The 15842-nt window shown below is 37.2% G+C and overlaps 1 protein-coding gene and 1 pseudogene across 3 annotated transcripts; one reads left to right on the plus strand and one right to left on the minus strand.

Annotated features, from left to right (window-relative positions):
• Positions 1–817: 817 nt before the first annotated feature.
• Positions 818–5845, plus strand: LOC117254187 (uncharacterized). Of its 2 annotated transcripts, XM_033622276.2 has the most exons (6): positions 818–959; positions 1540–1799; positions 3286–3476; positions 3614–3707; positions 4028–4222; positions 4871–5845. In XM_033622276.2, the coding sequence occupies exons 1-6, from the start codon at positions 873–875 to the stop codon at positions 4881–4883; spliced, it is 840 nt and encodes a 279-aa protein (XP_033478167.2). In that variant the 5' UTR covers positions 818–872; the 3' UTR covers positions 4884–5845. The 2 variants fall into 2 exon arrangements, with proteins under 2 accessions (XP_033478167.2, XP_078018551.1); XM_078162425.1 differs by having other exon boundaries at positions 4028–5845.
• LOC117254176 (uncharacterized) lies at positions 4846–9289 on the minus strand (annotated as a pseudogene). The gene is made up of 6 exons (XR_013488200.1): positions 8877–9289; positions 7919–8047; positions 7486–7617; positions 6629–6776; positions 5893–6097; positions 4846–5804 (listed from the first exon to the last, which is right to left on the minus strand). The product of XR_013488200.1 is annotated as an uncharacterized LOC117254176 (transcript).
• Between the last annotated feature and the right edge of the window lie 6553 nt (positions 9290–15842).

A 15842-nucleotide genomic window follows, 5' to 3' on the forward strand; every position in this document is an offset into this window, starting at 1 on the left:
TGATGTGCTGATCGAAGGTGAGTTTATTGTCCAGTGATATTCTGAGATATTGGAGACTTAATCTAAGACTTTACTCATGCTGTGTAGATGCATCAAATGCACAATATCAGTCTACATGTAATCAATCCCTGTTTCCATCGGTCCATTTTTTTTTTTGGTTTATTTATTTAGCCTACTTATTAATTTGTCTGATTGATTAATTTATATTAATGTATTTTTCCTCAGATGTTACCCTGGTATGTGCTCGCATAACGTTGTAGAATGGCTATTGTATTCTCTTGGCTTTTATTTTGAAAGGCCCATATTTACTTGGACTTCCGGGAAGCTCACCTGTCTTACTTTTCTTCACGTTCTTTTCAAGAGGAAAGATGAAAACAGGCATTGGAAGAAACCAAAATCGGACTGTTATTTGAATTTGGTTTTCTCGTTTTTTCGTTTTTTGATTCAGACAACAAAAACGGAAAAACAGCTCTGTTTTATCATTTGTAGTTTTTTTTGTTTAAAATGTAATCAATATCAAACTGACAAAAAGTACACGGACCCTGGGTCCGTGTATATTTTGGCAATTGGATTTTCCGTTCTGAAACGGGTATTAAAAAACAAAAAACGAGTGGTTATTTGATTTTCGATTTAAAATACAAAAATTAAAATTGAAATACAAGGCGTTTTTTCTTTTCATGACCAAAAGGGATATACGAAATTTTAAAAATGGTTTGATTTTAATTTTCTATTTAGAATAACAAAAAATAAAATCAGTAAGAGACAGAAACGAAAAAAGGTCCGTTTTTTTCATTTTCTGAGACCGGATGTGGTCATCAGCAGGTGTGGAGCCAAACAGAGTACGGTGCTGCGGCTGTTTAAACCCGACTGATATGGATCAGTACGTCGTGTTTCGCAACAAGCGAGTGTGTCTCAGGGAAGAAGACATGAGTGCTGATAAACTCAGTCGCATATTTCAGGTAAAAAAAAAAAGAATACATAAAGTAACATTTATCAAGGTATAGCCAGCAACTAGCTTTAAAGCAGGGTGTCGCTCTCTGAGGCTAACGATAATATGATAGTAATAAGCTAACTGCCTAACTCAGCTAACTGGCTAACTCAGCTAGCTTACCCTGTGTATTGAACAGACAGTTGACGTGGTGACTGCAACAGTTGTGTTCACACAGTCACACAGAGAGGAGCTGATCTCCCTCTCGATTCTTAAATGTTCTTAGTTAATGCTGCTATCGGTAGCAAGTCACAGATATGTAGTAAAGATCTAAAATGTCACTGAAAACGCTCTTCTCTGACCGGAGCCATGAAGTGTATGACGCTTTCCCACCACCTCACATAACCTTGTGGATTATAAATTAATTAGAGACAATTTAATTCTGTGATTCATTGTCATTTCATCCTCCCCCTATAACATACAATAATATCGTCATGTAGAAAGCTGGTGTTTGGAAAAGATTCCCTGGTAGTCACTGAAAAATGTTCATTGAGAAAGGGTCGGAAATGAAAATGTATTTATTCTAATTTGACTTATGAATTTCTTGACAGGTCTCATCTCGTAGTCTGTACATGACTGACGACGCAAACGTGGCATTGTTTCCTGGGGCATCTGGTGTTTTCAGCTCATTGGACCTCAATCCAAGGACTCATTATGAGGTTCATGGTGAGGCTGAGGACACCTCAGGACCTGCAAATAGCACAGGGCAACGTTTTTCATTTATGCGCACGCCTGCAACCACTACAAGTTCAACTCCACAGCGGACTGCCTCAGCCCCCCCTCGAGCCACTGTCTCTAAAACCTTTCACAGGTAACTTCAACTTAAATCATTGTTAAATGATAGTGATACAATTTATAACTTCAAATTTACAAATTAAGGGAAGGGAAATAAAATACAGTTAGATTTTATTGCGAAAACACCTAGTTAATGCTTGATATGATCATATCAGCCGTTCTTTGTCTCCTTCCTTGCAGTTAGTTGTTGTTGTATATTAATAGTTCATACTACTTGCATTTCACCCATTTACATTAATTTACATGTATTTTGCACATTTTAAAATTTTTGACAGAACTTTAATTACCTCCACTACTTCTGTTTTTGCTATGTCTCGATCTGTCAGCAAAATAACTCAAAAAGTTCTTTGTGGATTTGTATGAAACCTTGTGTGTAGATTTGTCCTGAGCCAAGGAAGAAATTATTAAATTTTCATGTTTATCAGCCTAAAGATAGAAGAAGGAATATAAACTAGGGATGCACAATCTGGATTTTGTTTTTCAGCTGATACTGATAATCGATAATGACCTGCTTCTCATAGCTGATATAGACAACTGATAAATTCAGATTTGTATTTTTTAAAAGAAGCACATATTACCTGTAGTTTCTGCACAACTGCGGGCCAGAAAGGTTCAGATTTTGTGTGCGAAAATAGATGATTTAATATTTCACAGCCATGACTGAAAAAGATCTGACATCATTGTTGCAACAAAAACAAACAGTTCTAACTCTTAAAATTTTCACTTAGTTTTTCTAGTAAAGTTCATCAAAAAACTTCACAAATGTACAACTTTTATAGAGCATTTTGTCTACAAATTCAAATTAAATGCTGTGAGAATCTGTCAAATCATTTATTAGTATAGCCAATACATGGACCGATATTGCTGGATAAGCCAATATTAGCTGATAATTTATCAGAACAGGTATTTATTGTGTATCCCTAATATAAACGTCCCCCTCCACTCAAATGTTTTTCCTCCTCTTCCAACAGTTGGATGTTTGAGCTTCACTGTGCAGAATGATGTGTATATACAGTTTGTCACCAGAAGACTGTTTTCACATTAGTCTGCTGAAAGTGGAATGTTTCTCTGTGCTTATTGAAAATCCAAGTTTAAGGGGGGCCTAAGAGCATGATTTGTGAAATCACAAGTAGTTTGGAAGCCAAGTCTGTTGAGCTTACACGAGTGTGATGTGGAAACCTGAAGCTTGAAGACATCTTGTGTCCAACAGTTAAACTTTCGAGACAAAAAATATTGGTACATTTATAGATTGGGGAATTTGTAATAAGGTAGAAGGAACAGACGTAATTTTAAGGATTGTAATAAAATATATTTGACTCTTTTTGTGGAAAAACAATGTCAGACACAAACTATTTTTCAAAGTACTGTATTTTCCATACATCTTAAAACACAACAAAATCATTGCCGCATTTTCTAGTTATTGTTGGTATACATCATCATTAGCCATTGCCAGGATTATGAATGCTCTGTGTGTCAGCAATTATTTTCATAAATTTTCACAGATCAGTGTACCTCGCTGAGGTGGTTGGTGGGAGGTTGAGTCCCAGCAGAACGGTGGTGGTCCGGTTTTTGGAATGTGAGGCTACCCTGCAGGGGATCATCGGAAAAGTACAAGATGCCATTGGAAATCATGACCCTGTGGTGTTGACTGATGCGCAAGGGAATGCAATTTTGGAGTCAGAAGGAACAACAGGTGGGTACATTTGATTTTATTTAATTTTTTAAGTATTAACTTTAGTGATTGAATATTAGATGGCACATGATTCCTCATGTCTGGACCAACCACTTAAGTTGTAATGGTTTTTCCTGGTTTCCACCCCGACTCCAAAGGGTCACAGTACTGGAAACAAAATGCACGAAAGATTCTTGCTGTACGAGAACAGGACTTCCAGGAGTTGCAGGACAAAAAAAGGAGGAGAACAAGGTAATATTAATCATTCATAGTACTCTTATTTGTCCAAACAATGAAATCTATTATGCAGGGTTCCCATGGTCATGAAATTCTTGGAAAAGTTATGAAATGATAAAAAAGAGTTTTCCAGACCTGGAAATGATTTAGAATTAACAGGATGCTTTGGAAAAGTTTCAAATATACACTGTTTTTGGCTATTGTTTTTCCTCCTCTGCTTCCTCTCCCCAGCCTCATCCTCCTCCCAGAAAGGTCAGGCTTCCACCCCACCACCACTACCAAAACCACTAAATCACAACCAGTACACATCTACTATGTTTTTTTCCTTTTAACAGCCGAAAAGATGAAGATGCTGCAAGCATTGGAGATGTCACTGAGAAAGTAGAAGAGCTTGTACTGGCAGGACAGAGCCTACCAGATGTCACTGCAGCAATCAGAGAGCTCACCAGTCTGGCTACCACTCAAAAAGTCATCCTGACCGTCCCAGCTACAGGCCATCAAGCAAGGGTTCTGCTGTGTTGTTTGTATGAGTATGTATGCAAAAGATAGTATTGCCCCACATTTAAAATAATTTTGGAGCCATTTTATTTGGTGTGTGCCAGAATTTAATATTTCCAAATACACATTTTTGTATTCACTAACCAAGGTGTCTCATCCACTACAGTTATTACATGTATTGATGCAGTCCTTTGTGTAACAGCCCATTGTGTAATAATACAATAACAAAGAATCTTTTAAAAGTCAGGGTTCCCACAGTCTTGAAATTCCTGGAAAGGTTTTTAAATTAGAAACACTGTTTTCCAGACCTGGAAATGGTTTGAAATTAACAGGAAAAATTTCGAATATACACTGTTTATGGCTATTGTTTCTCCTCCTCTTCTCATCTCCTTTTCTCTTCCTCATCCTCCTCTCCTCCACTAAAAGCCTCATTATTGCACCCTTTGATCACTATGTGAGCCTACTTATTTAAAACTACTGTATGTAGATAAAGTCTTGTAAATGAGGTAAAATATTATGGAAAAGTTTTGAAAATGAGTTGGTAAAAATGTGTGGGAACCCTGAAGCATTTAAGTTCAGTAAAAAAGAAGACGAAAACACAGTCATCCAGTACATTAAAAACACATTAAGGACAGATGGGGACACAGAGAAGGACTAGTTTTTCTCTTTTTATGTTTCAGAGTTCATCGATGAGCCAGTCTTCACAGAGTGTTGCCGAAGCATTATTGGCTGCAAAACATGTGTGGAACAGTGGCAGTTGACCTCTGTGCATTGTGCAAAATGTAGAGGGAACACCGAAGGCAGCAACATATTTGAAGTTAATGGTCTGTCAGAGGCATTTTCTGTTCTGAGATCCCTTTTTGAAGAGGAGTAACATTTTGCACTTTCATACTCAAATACTGTAGGCATGTTGTGTTCTGTTGTATTTGGATCAGAGTTCTTGTACTAGTAATGTGAATTCATTTACATGTTTGGGCTGGATGACATCATATTACTGTTCACTGTTTTAGTGAGATTAACATTTATCTTTACCAAACATCCATTGCCACCAGTTAATTGTTATAGTTACTAATTTACATTCTTTAAAGTTGTGGTTATGAGAGAGCAGTGTCTCTTTGTATGGAGCCATGTTGTTGTCCACTGCTCTAGAGAATTCTGAAATGTCTGAATATTTCTCTGCAAACTGATTTTCAACTCTCAAGTTTGTCCTGTTCTGTTGAAAATAGATCAACTCCAAAAGTAGAATGTGTTGTCAGTGAGGATCCCAGCTGTAAAGGTCTACTAAGTTCAAATACAGCAAATGTCTTTTCACACATTGCGCTGAGTTGTTGTTATGAGATAGAGCACTGCTTCTTTGTATGGGGCGAAGTCCTCGTTCACTGCTCTCGAGAACAAGACTGAAATGTCTGAATATTTCTCTGCAAACTGATTCTCAACTGTTAGTTTGTCCTGTTCAGTTGAAAATGGATCAATTCCAAAAGTAGAATGTGTTGTCAATGAGGATCCAAGCTGTTGGCTGTAAAGGTCTGCTGCTTCAACTGAATGAGGCAGCAGCTCCTGTGGGATTTTTTTTGGGACAGCCACTGCCAGCCAAGTTGTTTGGTACACCTTTACCTGTAAAATAAAGAAATCAGTTCAGTTCTTGAAACTTCAAAGTGCTTGCTGTAATTATTCTAATCTTCGCAACACTGGTTTATTTCACCTGGAATGCGGTGAGAATTCCATGAGTCCACCAGTCTTGTGAGACCAATCTGGCACAACTGAACAGTCAGGTTGGATACACAGTATCTCACAAGGCCATCGTTCATGTCTAGTTCCTCTTGATCCTCCAACTGCAGTAAGGCTGTCTTCAGTGGATAGTTGACACGGTTGTTGACTTCAGGCCAGATTCGTTCAACTATATGATTCTGAATTTGCAAGAAAGATTAGATATCATTCAATTTGTTCTGGTGTGTTAATGAAAAATGTGTTATGGTCCATTCAGGAAAAATGGTCATTTGCAGAATTCCTGTCCTGAATCTGTAAATTTACTGACTCAGCAGTCAATATGCACATTTACCAGGAAATCTGCATGCTGACCATCTATCTGGGTATTATGGATGAGCTAGTAAATTTACTGTTTTTAAATTTTCCCAAAGTTTGATAAAAAAAACAATGCTCATCACATAACTAGAATATAAAATTCGAATACCTACAGTGTGGTTGCTTCTGCAGTTGTTTTAAGTAAAATAAATAACCAGATTAAAAAAAAATAAACCCCTTCTTGGCAAAAGGTAATGTGTTTAATATCATGTTAACTCTAAAATTTGGAAGGCATAGTAATAATAAAATGTATGCAAGAATACCTGCTGAAGTCACCATAATAGTAATGATAATAAAGGCAGGCATACAACAAGTAGTGTGTTGCTGAAGCAACCACACAAACTATAAAAATGTACCTTTGTGGATGAAGTCTGTAAATAAGGCCTTCTCTCCTGATTGTAGCGATGAGGTGACAGCAGCTCCTGCATGAAGAGCGTCAAATAAAACTCCTTGCCATGATCGACTCGCACCTGGTCCCAGATACCATGGGCAAGAACTGCAGGCCTATTGGATGAAAAAGTCCATTTTAAGACTTCACCATTCCAAATCAGATATTCTCAGTAAAAATGACTTATAACAATGATGTTCAGCAGGTATCATTTAGTCACAGTTTATCATGAATGTGGTAGTTATGCAATATGTACAACTATTTCAATGGCTTGAAAGGGAAAGTCTAATTTATTTGTTAACAATATGTTGGTTTTTTTGTTATTTGCAGCCTCTCTTTTCACTCCAACATCTGAATGGCATAACTGATAGGTGGGGCTGAGGTTTAGGGGTTTAAGAGTTTAAGAATATAGACAAGTGTCTGCAAATGACCAGTGCAAAACACTAGTGGGACGTAGGGCTAGGCAATAGGGAAAAAATCAAATATCAAATATCTTTGAATACCACAAGGTTGATATTTTGACTACTGTTGCTTTCCTAAGATATTTACACATAAGATATTTTTAATAAAGACTCATTAGTGGATATGATGATCAAGCAGGTAGAGGCAGAGAATAGAACAGCTACCACAGTCTAATAAATTCCTAAAGATGCATCCTTTTACTGTAAAGCAGCCTTTAAAACCAGAGAGACTACACTCATGTCTACACTGAAAAAATGACAGAATATCCCTTTACTGTACACAGCAATACATAGACTATTATCTGAAAACATCTTCATAGATGGTAAGGTTGTTTTTTATTGGCATAGTAGAATGAGCAACAACCTTTTTGCTGAAGTCATCAAGGGCTAAAACATGGGTGAGTCCAAACATGGCCAGTTTTTCATTCTGGTCCATATGAATCTTGTGTCCCATGTATTCAGCATGATATGGTACAGGGTTGAGATTGCGGGCACCCTAAAAGAGAGAAAAATGTAACTACTTCACAGTATAAAAAAATCCCATTAATCATATACTGCATCAGTTAAAAGTTTTATAAATGTAACCATGTCTATTTGTACTATCTCTGTCAAAATGAAAATTAAAAATAAATTAGGGCACTTGATCTGGTTATACAATAAAAACATGAATTTTTTAAATCTTGTGCTATGTAACTGCAGCTAAACAAGCACCAAAACACACACACACAAGCTCATAGTTAGACACAAATTACACAAGTTTGATGATGTAAAATATGAAGGCTGAGACAGTAACATGCCTGACGCCTTGCTTCATGGTAAGGCTGATGCATAGTTCTGAGCACTGATCCAATTCGTGTCTCTGCAGCATGCACTCCTTTCATGGCGAGATACCCCTTCATTATTCTTCTCCCATATGTAGGTCCTGTCTTGAAAATAACAAATTAACATGATTTCCATATTCAAAAATCACACCTGCTGATATATGTTTATCATGACATTAGACAGGGCAGTTTGTGTGTGTGGTTTGTGGAGTGTAGTAAGGTTTACATGTATGCTGACTATGATTACCAGTGGTGGAAAGAGTACTGAAAATCAGTACTCAAGTACAAGTACTATTACATTGCTAAAATATTACTCAATTACAAGTAAAAGTACTGGTGTTAGAAAAATACTCCAGTAAAAGTACAATGTATTCATAAAAAACAAAACAAAATTAGATGAGGTGCATTTACTGCCACGACTATTGATTTAATATCCATGAATACATTTTTAACTGGTTAAATTCTTAACACAAAATCAATTAAAGATCAATCATTAACATCCTTTTTTTTTTGTTTTGTTTTGGTTTTCGTCCACATACAGAAATGAAGATAAAAGGTTTGGAATTGTACTCAGTACTCAACTATGATTTCAAAAGTAACTAAGTAGATTACATGGTGAAATGAATACTTAAGTAAAGGTCAAAGTACAGACTTGAAAATCTACTCATAAAAGTACACGTATCCCAAAAAACGACTTAATTACAGTAATTTGAGTATTTGTAATGAATTACTTCCACCCCTGATGATTACTTACAAGTGATGGTAGGCTGAGGCTCTTTATTGTAATTTATTAACTATTTGTGATTATAATCCTGCATAATCCTTGAAGAGATGCGGACATAGTGTGTATGTGTATGTATGCATAAACACGTTCGCTCTCACACACACACGCACACAGAAAGAAACATCTAAGTCGTGAAGAGAAGATGTATACCTCGGTTATAGCTTTTGCCACCTCTAACTCCAAATGTGCGTCGGAGAGTCCCATTAAGCTGCAGCCATGGTCAGCACAAAATTTCCTCACATTTCTTTCAGAAAACCCTCTTCCACCCCCACTTTCTTGCGAAATACGTGCAGATATTTCCGCGGATGACAGGCCCTCTTTTGCAATGTCTAAAATAACTTCACGGTAGGGTTCCAAAGACATTTTACCTTGCGTTTATCACTAGCCTAGGATCCGACAGGACTGGACACACTGGCACACATATTTGGCGCTCTTGCTGATGACCACATCCGGTCTCAGAAAATGAAAAAAGCGGACCTTTTTTTGTTTCTGTCTCTTACTGATTTTATTTTTTGTTATTCTAAATAGAAAATGAAAATCGAACCATTTTTAAAATTTCGTATATCCCTTTTGATCATGACAAGGAAAAACGCCTTGTATTTCAATTTTAATTTTTGTATTTTAAAACGAAAATCAAATAACCACTCGTTTTTTGTTTTTTAATACCCGTTTCAGAACGGAAAATCCAATTGCCAAAATATACACGGACCACCCTGGTTGAATATTGGCAAAGTTTCTCTGCTTCCCTTCACTGATTCCTGTAAAGCAGGGTCAGTCTTTTTTTCCCTGTTGTAATCATTAAAAAGCAAAAGCAGCATGTGTATACGACCAAGGTACCTTTTAACCATTTATTTTCTGGGAATAACTGACACAATCAGAAACCAGAAACAAGTCGTTTTTTCGTTTTTGGCAAAAAAAAATGAAAAAACGAAATTCAGCTCAATTTCTTGTTTTCTGATCCTATTGCAAAAAAACAAATTTACCACTCCATATTTCGTTTCATTGGTGGGTGGGCTCTCAGAGCTCCCTTGCTTCTGATTGGCTAACGTGCTCTAAAAGGTACCTTGGTGGTATAAATTCAGTAGGCTATATCTTCACTAGCTAGCTAGCTAACCCTACACTTTTCAGGGTTTGATATTGGTTTTCAAACAGGGAAGAAACGTAAATCTCCTTCCTACCTCTCCAGGTAACAAGTATCATCAATACACGACGTGCCCCAGGTACAACATTTAGCTCCAAATCCACAAAACCAGCCTGAAAATGAAGGAAATCTGAAACAACTGCATTGGTGTCACTGTGTTTTTGTCGGACCCTGGTCTGAGCCGGTGTTCTGAAAGTTTGCGCTACCCCTTTCAGTCAGACTAGGACACCTGCCCGATGCTATCTTGTGATTGGCCAGTCTGTGTCCGGGAGGTCCGGGAATCATCGGATAATTCGTAATTCAAAAACCAAAAACGGTAAATTTGTTATTTGATTCAAAACAAAAAAACAAGAGCACCCAAGAAAACCGTTTTTGGTGTCAGAATCAAATGACGAAAAACCAATCAAACCCGGCTCGTTTTTGGTTTTTGCCTATTCGTTTTACCGTTATTCCTTTTTGGATTGAATATTGAACAGGTCTGCGGACATTCAGCCAATTCGTTTTTGCGTTTGAAACCAAAAACGGAAGTCACATGGTTTTTTCCTTTTTTCATTTTAAACCAAAAACAAAAAACAAAATCACATGATCTATTCCTTTTTTGTTTCCAAACGAAAAAAACAGAAAACCAATTTTGGTTTTTGCAAATTCCTTTTTTCATTTCTCATTTGGGACAGACAGTAGCGTGGTGGGCAGACAGGAAGTGGAAGTGAAGTGTAAAAACGTCAAAATAAAATCCAAGAGGGTAGAAGCATATATATATATATATATATATATATATATATATATATATATATATGATATTTATGGGTAGAATGGCCATTCTATTAAAAATGTAACACCCAACATTATGCAAGCACAGAATCTAATAAAACAAATAAATAGGCCTACATATGCTATACATATGAAATTTATTTTATCCAAAAAATGTGTGATATATTATTTAGTTGCGTGAGTTGTGTGAATTAATAGCCTAATTAATTACATGTGTGGAAATAGCCTGTGTCGTCCTTTGTTAACCATTTCACATACAGATGTTACTCATTTCAATGCCGCAGCCACAGTGAAGGGGGTGAAATAATTGATCCTGGACTAACTGCAGTGTGCAACAACAACCAGCAGGTGGCACATGTGAGCAGTTGAGCTGCAGCGTCCAACTGAAACTGTTTGAGAATTAGCAGTAGGCTACTGTTATATTTTCTGCCGGATCTGTACAGTATACTAACTCGTTACACAGTCTTAATTTCATAAAGGACATTTATACTATGATATTTAAACCAACCATCCGTATTATGAAACATAAAAATAAACTTTTAGCTTCTGAAGTATTTATTTAGACAGCTCTGATAGAGCTCAGGATTTATCAGGAGGACGCTGCTTTACTCCAAACAATTTCACTGCATGAACCTGAACTGTGTTTTGGATGTGTAGAAGAACACAGAACATTAATTAACATTAGATCCTGATACATTAGATCCAGATAGGCTAATTAATGAAGTTAGGCTGCTGTGTCTCGTGCGTAAATGCGCACACTGGGGAGACGCACATATCGTTTCTACTGCGGTTTCATCTCTGCAGGTATTTAATAAACTCAAACATCTTTTGAGGAGAGGGTGTTTAATAGTCAGCACTCCCACACCTCCAACTGAAATCATGTTCTCGCAGCTATGGGTTCACCCGCTAATTTATGCGCCATTTATGAGCCACATTCACAACCAAATGTATTTCCCTGCCCAACCAAGAATGAAAAATTAACCATCACAGCAGTATGGATACTTTTCTAGTGTAAGGAAGCAGTTTTCTGTAAAATGTGCAGATTTGGGTTTTCGTTAGCTGATCGGTACTGAACTAATAATGACTGTAGAATATAATAAGCCTCCCACCCCATGTGTGTATATGTCAATCAATCAATCAATCAATTTTATTCATAAAGCCCAATATCACAAATCACAATTTGCCTCACAGGGCTTTACAGCATACAACATCCCTCTGTCCTTTGTCCTATGTCACCCTCACATATGTGTGTACCTTTGTATTTTGTATGGTGTGTTCTGTGTGTTTTTTGCTTTGTAGCCTTTTGTTGTTGTGCTGTGTATGTTTTGATTGTGGGGGACTGCGGATGTAAATTAGCTTTGAGCTAATTCTGGTGCAGTGTATCTTTTTTGTTAAAAATTGTACACTGTCCCAATTCTTATGACTAGTAGGCTATATTTTATAGAAAACAATAGCCTAACCCAAAGATTACAATAAATTAAATGGTATTACAAATTAAGCTCTTTTCTAAAAGTTTACTACCTACTAGAATCCCACGTCCTGTGTTAAATAGGCCTACAATGTATCTTAACTATATTTACAATGAAGCTTGATTCTGCACTCCCACATCCCATTAGACCATACGTGAATGTTTACCGTTCCTATGGCAACAAGTGACCGCTGACGTTAGCGTTAGTTAGCTTAATTCAATCGTCCGACAAACAATAACCAATAAAATTACAATTCAACATATTTTAACAAAATCAACAACAGCTACTAACAGTTACAGTCCTTACAACCTTAGCTAATGTGTTGTCACAGGTTAGATTGTCAAAATTAAAGTCATAACAGCTTAAATCCCTGAGGAACTACGCTAGGATTAGTGACGGTTGCATCCACTCGTATGCAGTTACCTTACGTTACAGTTCCCTCAAACAATATCACGAAGCACAATACAAACTATATAAACAAATTATTTATTAAGGGTACACTACTGATAAAATCTGACGGGGCTTAGGTGACATTTACCCACCTGAAAGAATAAATGAAAACATTTTGCTGGTCCTCAGTAGCTTTACTCTAGGTGTAACTGCCAACTCTCGTGCCTTTACTCAAATCAGTTATGCTTTAAATTGAATGGGGGGCATCTGTATGGTATCTGTAAAGATACAAAATCGATATCATGCATAAAATAATGTCACAATTTAGCGGGCAGATACACATAAATACCCTATATGTCACACATACATTTGCAGTTCTACATCATGACACTGTTGAGGGAGATCATTAGGCTAAATAACAGGGGACCTGACACTGACCCTTGTGGAAATATCATAGTATAAATGTCCTTTATGAAATTAAGACTGTGTAATGAGTTAGTATAGCCTACTGTACAGGTTCGGCAGAAAATATAACAGTACTGCTAATTCTCAAACAGTTTCAGTTGGATGCTGCATCTCAACTGCTCACATGTGCCACCTGCTGGTTGTTGTTACGCACTGCAGCTACTCCTGGATCAATTATTTCACCCCCTTCACTGTGGCTGCGGCACTGAAATGAGTAACATCTGTATGTGAAATGGTTAACAAAGGACAACACAGGCTATTTCCACATATGTAATTAATTAGGCTATTAATTCACACTACGCAACTAAATAATATATCACACATTTTTTGGATAAAATAAATTTCATATGCATAGCATATGTAGGCCTATTTATTTATTTTATTAAATTCTGTGCTTGCATAATGTTGGGTGTTACATTTTAAAAAGAATGGCCATTCTACCCATAAATATCATATATATATCATATATATATATATATATATATATATATATATATATATATATATATATATATATATATAATATTTATGGGTAGAATGGCCATTCTTTTAAAAAGGGTAGAGGGTAGAATCATATAGGCCTATATATATATATATATATATATATATATATATATATATATATATATATATATATATATATATATATATAGGCCTATATGATTCTACCCTCTTGGATTTTATTTTGACGTTTTTACACTTCACTTCTGCTTCCTGTCTGCCCACCACGCTACTGTCTGTCCCAAATGAGAAATGAAAAAAGGAATTTGCAAAAAGCAAAATTGGTTTTCTGGTTTTTCGTTTGGAAACAAAAAAAAGAATAGATCACGGGTCAGGGTACCTTCAGGCAGTTCGTTTTTTCGTTTTAAAGCAAAAACAAAAAAAACGGAAATACCATGGTTTTCCCGTTTTTTCCTTTTTGGTTTAAAACGAAAAAATGAGAAAATGGAGCCGTTTTCCGTTTTTGTTGTCAGAATCAAAAACCCAAAAATGACAAAACCAAATTCAAATAACAGCCCGATTTTGGTTTTTTTGCAGATTCATTTTTTCATTTATTGTTTTGGACAAAAAGTGAGAGGGACCTACCTGCAGACATGATAGCGGACATGGGCGCCGCCATATATCCAATCCATACCTGAAGTCCATACCGGAAGTTGGTCTGTGTGTGTATTATTCGCCGAAGAAGAGGAAGAAGACAACGAAGAAGACGAATGCAAACAATACACGCATGTCAAAGAGAAAGAGCAGTAAGGGAACGAATCTTATAATTATTAGAATTAGACAACTTTTTTGTCATTGTACATTGTACAACAAAATTCTGTTCTGCACTTAGCACTAGCAGTACTAGCTAGTAGCTAGCACTAGCATAGAGTACCAAGCCGCTGCGTTTATACGCGCCGTCATCTTCATTTTATTTTAACACGTGTGTTATGTTCTCTAAGATGCAATTCTACGTAATGTATCGAATCATTAGGGGGACGTCTATGTGGGGAATCTCGGCATGCACAAATTACTACCACCAGATGGGTTTAGTTACATTTGTTGTGTAAAAACGAGGGCATGATTGGTATTAACTTAACATTAGCTGCTCAAGGTCTGTTGTGCTCCCTTTCATCAATGTCTGTGTGTAAACAGTGTTAATGTTGGTCAGAGACTATTACTGCCCTTGCTTGATGTGTTGGTTAATTTAGATGTGTAGTTTGCAGTGGGGTTAATATGTTTTCCTCTGCTTTTTGGTGTGTTGTGGTGTAAAACATCTGTGCACACACTCACTGCACACAAGCCATTTTTTTCCCAATTTTTGGTTCGCCTGGTCTCCTTGTGTATTAATGCTTGTATAACCTCAACCCTGCACTGCTCAATCAAGTTCTATACATTTTTTTCCCCCGGAGATATTCTAAAAATAGTAACGAGAGTCGTCTCATGTTGTATACGACATGAGCGACCCCCGGGGGTTAACCGGGTCAGATAAATAACATATACAGTACAGGCCAAAAGTTTGGACACACCTTCTCATTCAATGCGTTTTCTTTATTTTCATGACTATTTACATTGTAGATTCTCACTGAAGGCATCAAAACTATGAATGAACACATGTGGAGTTATGTACTTAACAAAAAAAGGTGAAATAACTGAAAACATGTTTTATATTCTAGTTTCTTCAAAATAGCCACCCTTTGCTCTGATTACTGCTTTGCACACTCTTGGCATTCTCTCCATGAGCTTCAAGAGGTAGTCACCTGAAATGGTTTTCCAACAGTCTTGAAGGAGTTCCCAGAGGTGTTTAGCACTTGTTGGCCCCTTTGCCTTCACTCTGCGGTCCAGCTCACCCCAAACCATCTGGATTGGGTTCAGGTCCGGTGACTGTGGAGGCCAGGTCATCTGCCGCAGCACTCCATCACTCTCCTTCTTGGTCAAATAGCCCTTACACAGCCTGGAGGTGTGTTTGGGGTCATTGTCGTGTTGAAAAGTAAATGATCGTCCAACTAAACGCAAACCGGATGGGATGGCATGTCGCTGCAGGATGCTGTGGTAGCCATGCTGGTTCAGTGTGCCTTCAATTTTGAATAAATCCCCAACAGTGTCACCAGCAAAACACCCCCACACCATCACACCTCCTCCTCCATGCTTCACAGTGGGAACCAGGCATGTGGAATCCATCCGTTCACCTTTTCTGCGTCTCACAAAGACACAGCGGTTGGAACCAAAGATCTCAAATTTGGACTCATCAGACCAAAGCACAGATTTCCACTGGTCTAATGTCCATTCCTTGTGTTTCTTGGCCCAACAAATCTCTTCTGCTTGTTGCCTCTCCTTAGCAGTGGTTTCCTAGCAGCTATTTGACCATGAAGGCCTGATTCGCGCAGTCTCCTCTTAACA

Source organism: Epinephelus lanceolatus, chromosome 2 (assembly GCF_041903045.1).
Source record: "Epinephelus lanceolatus isolate andai-2023 chromosome 2, ASM4190304v1, whole genome shotgun sequence".
NCBI lineage: Eukaryota > Metazoa > Chordata > Actinopteri > Perciformes > Serranidae > Epinephelus > Epinephelus lanceolatus.

Coding starts and splice junctions, on each gene's coding strand:
- LOC117254187 (XM_078162425.1), top strand. CDS start 873: ATGGATCAGTACGTCGTGTTTCGCAACAAGCGAGTGTGTCTCAGGGAA. Junction 1,800..3,285: donor GTCTCTAAAACCTTTCACAG/GTAACTTCAACT, acceptor AAATTTTCACAG/ATCAGTGTACCTCGCTGAGG. Junction 3,708..4,027: donor AAAAAAAGGAGGAGAACAAG/GTAATATTAATC, acceptor TCCTTTTAACAG/CCGAAAAGATGAAGATGCTG.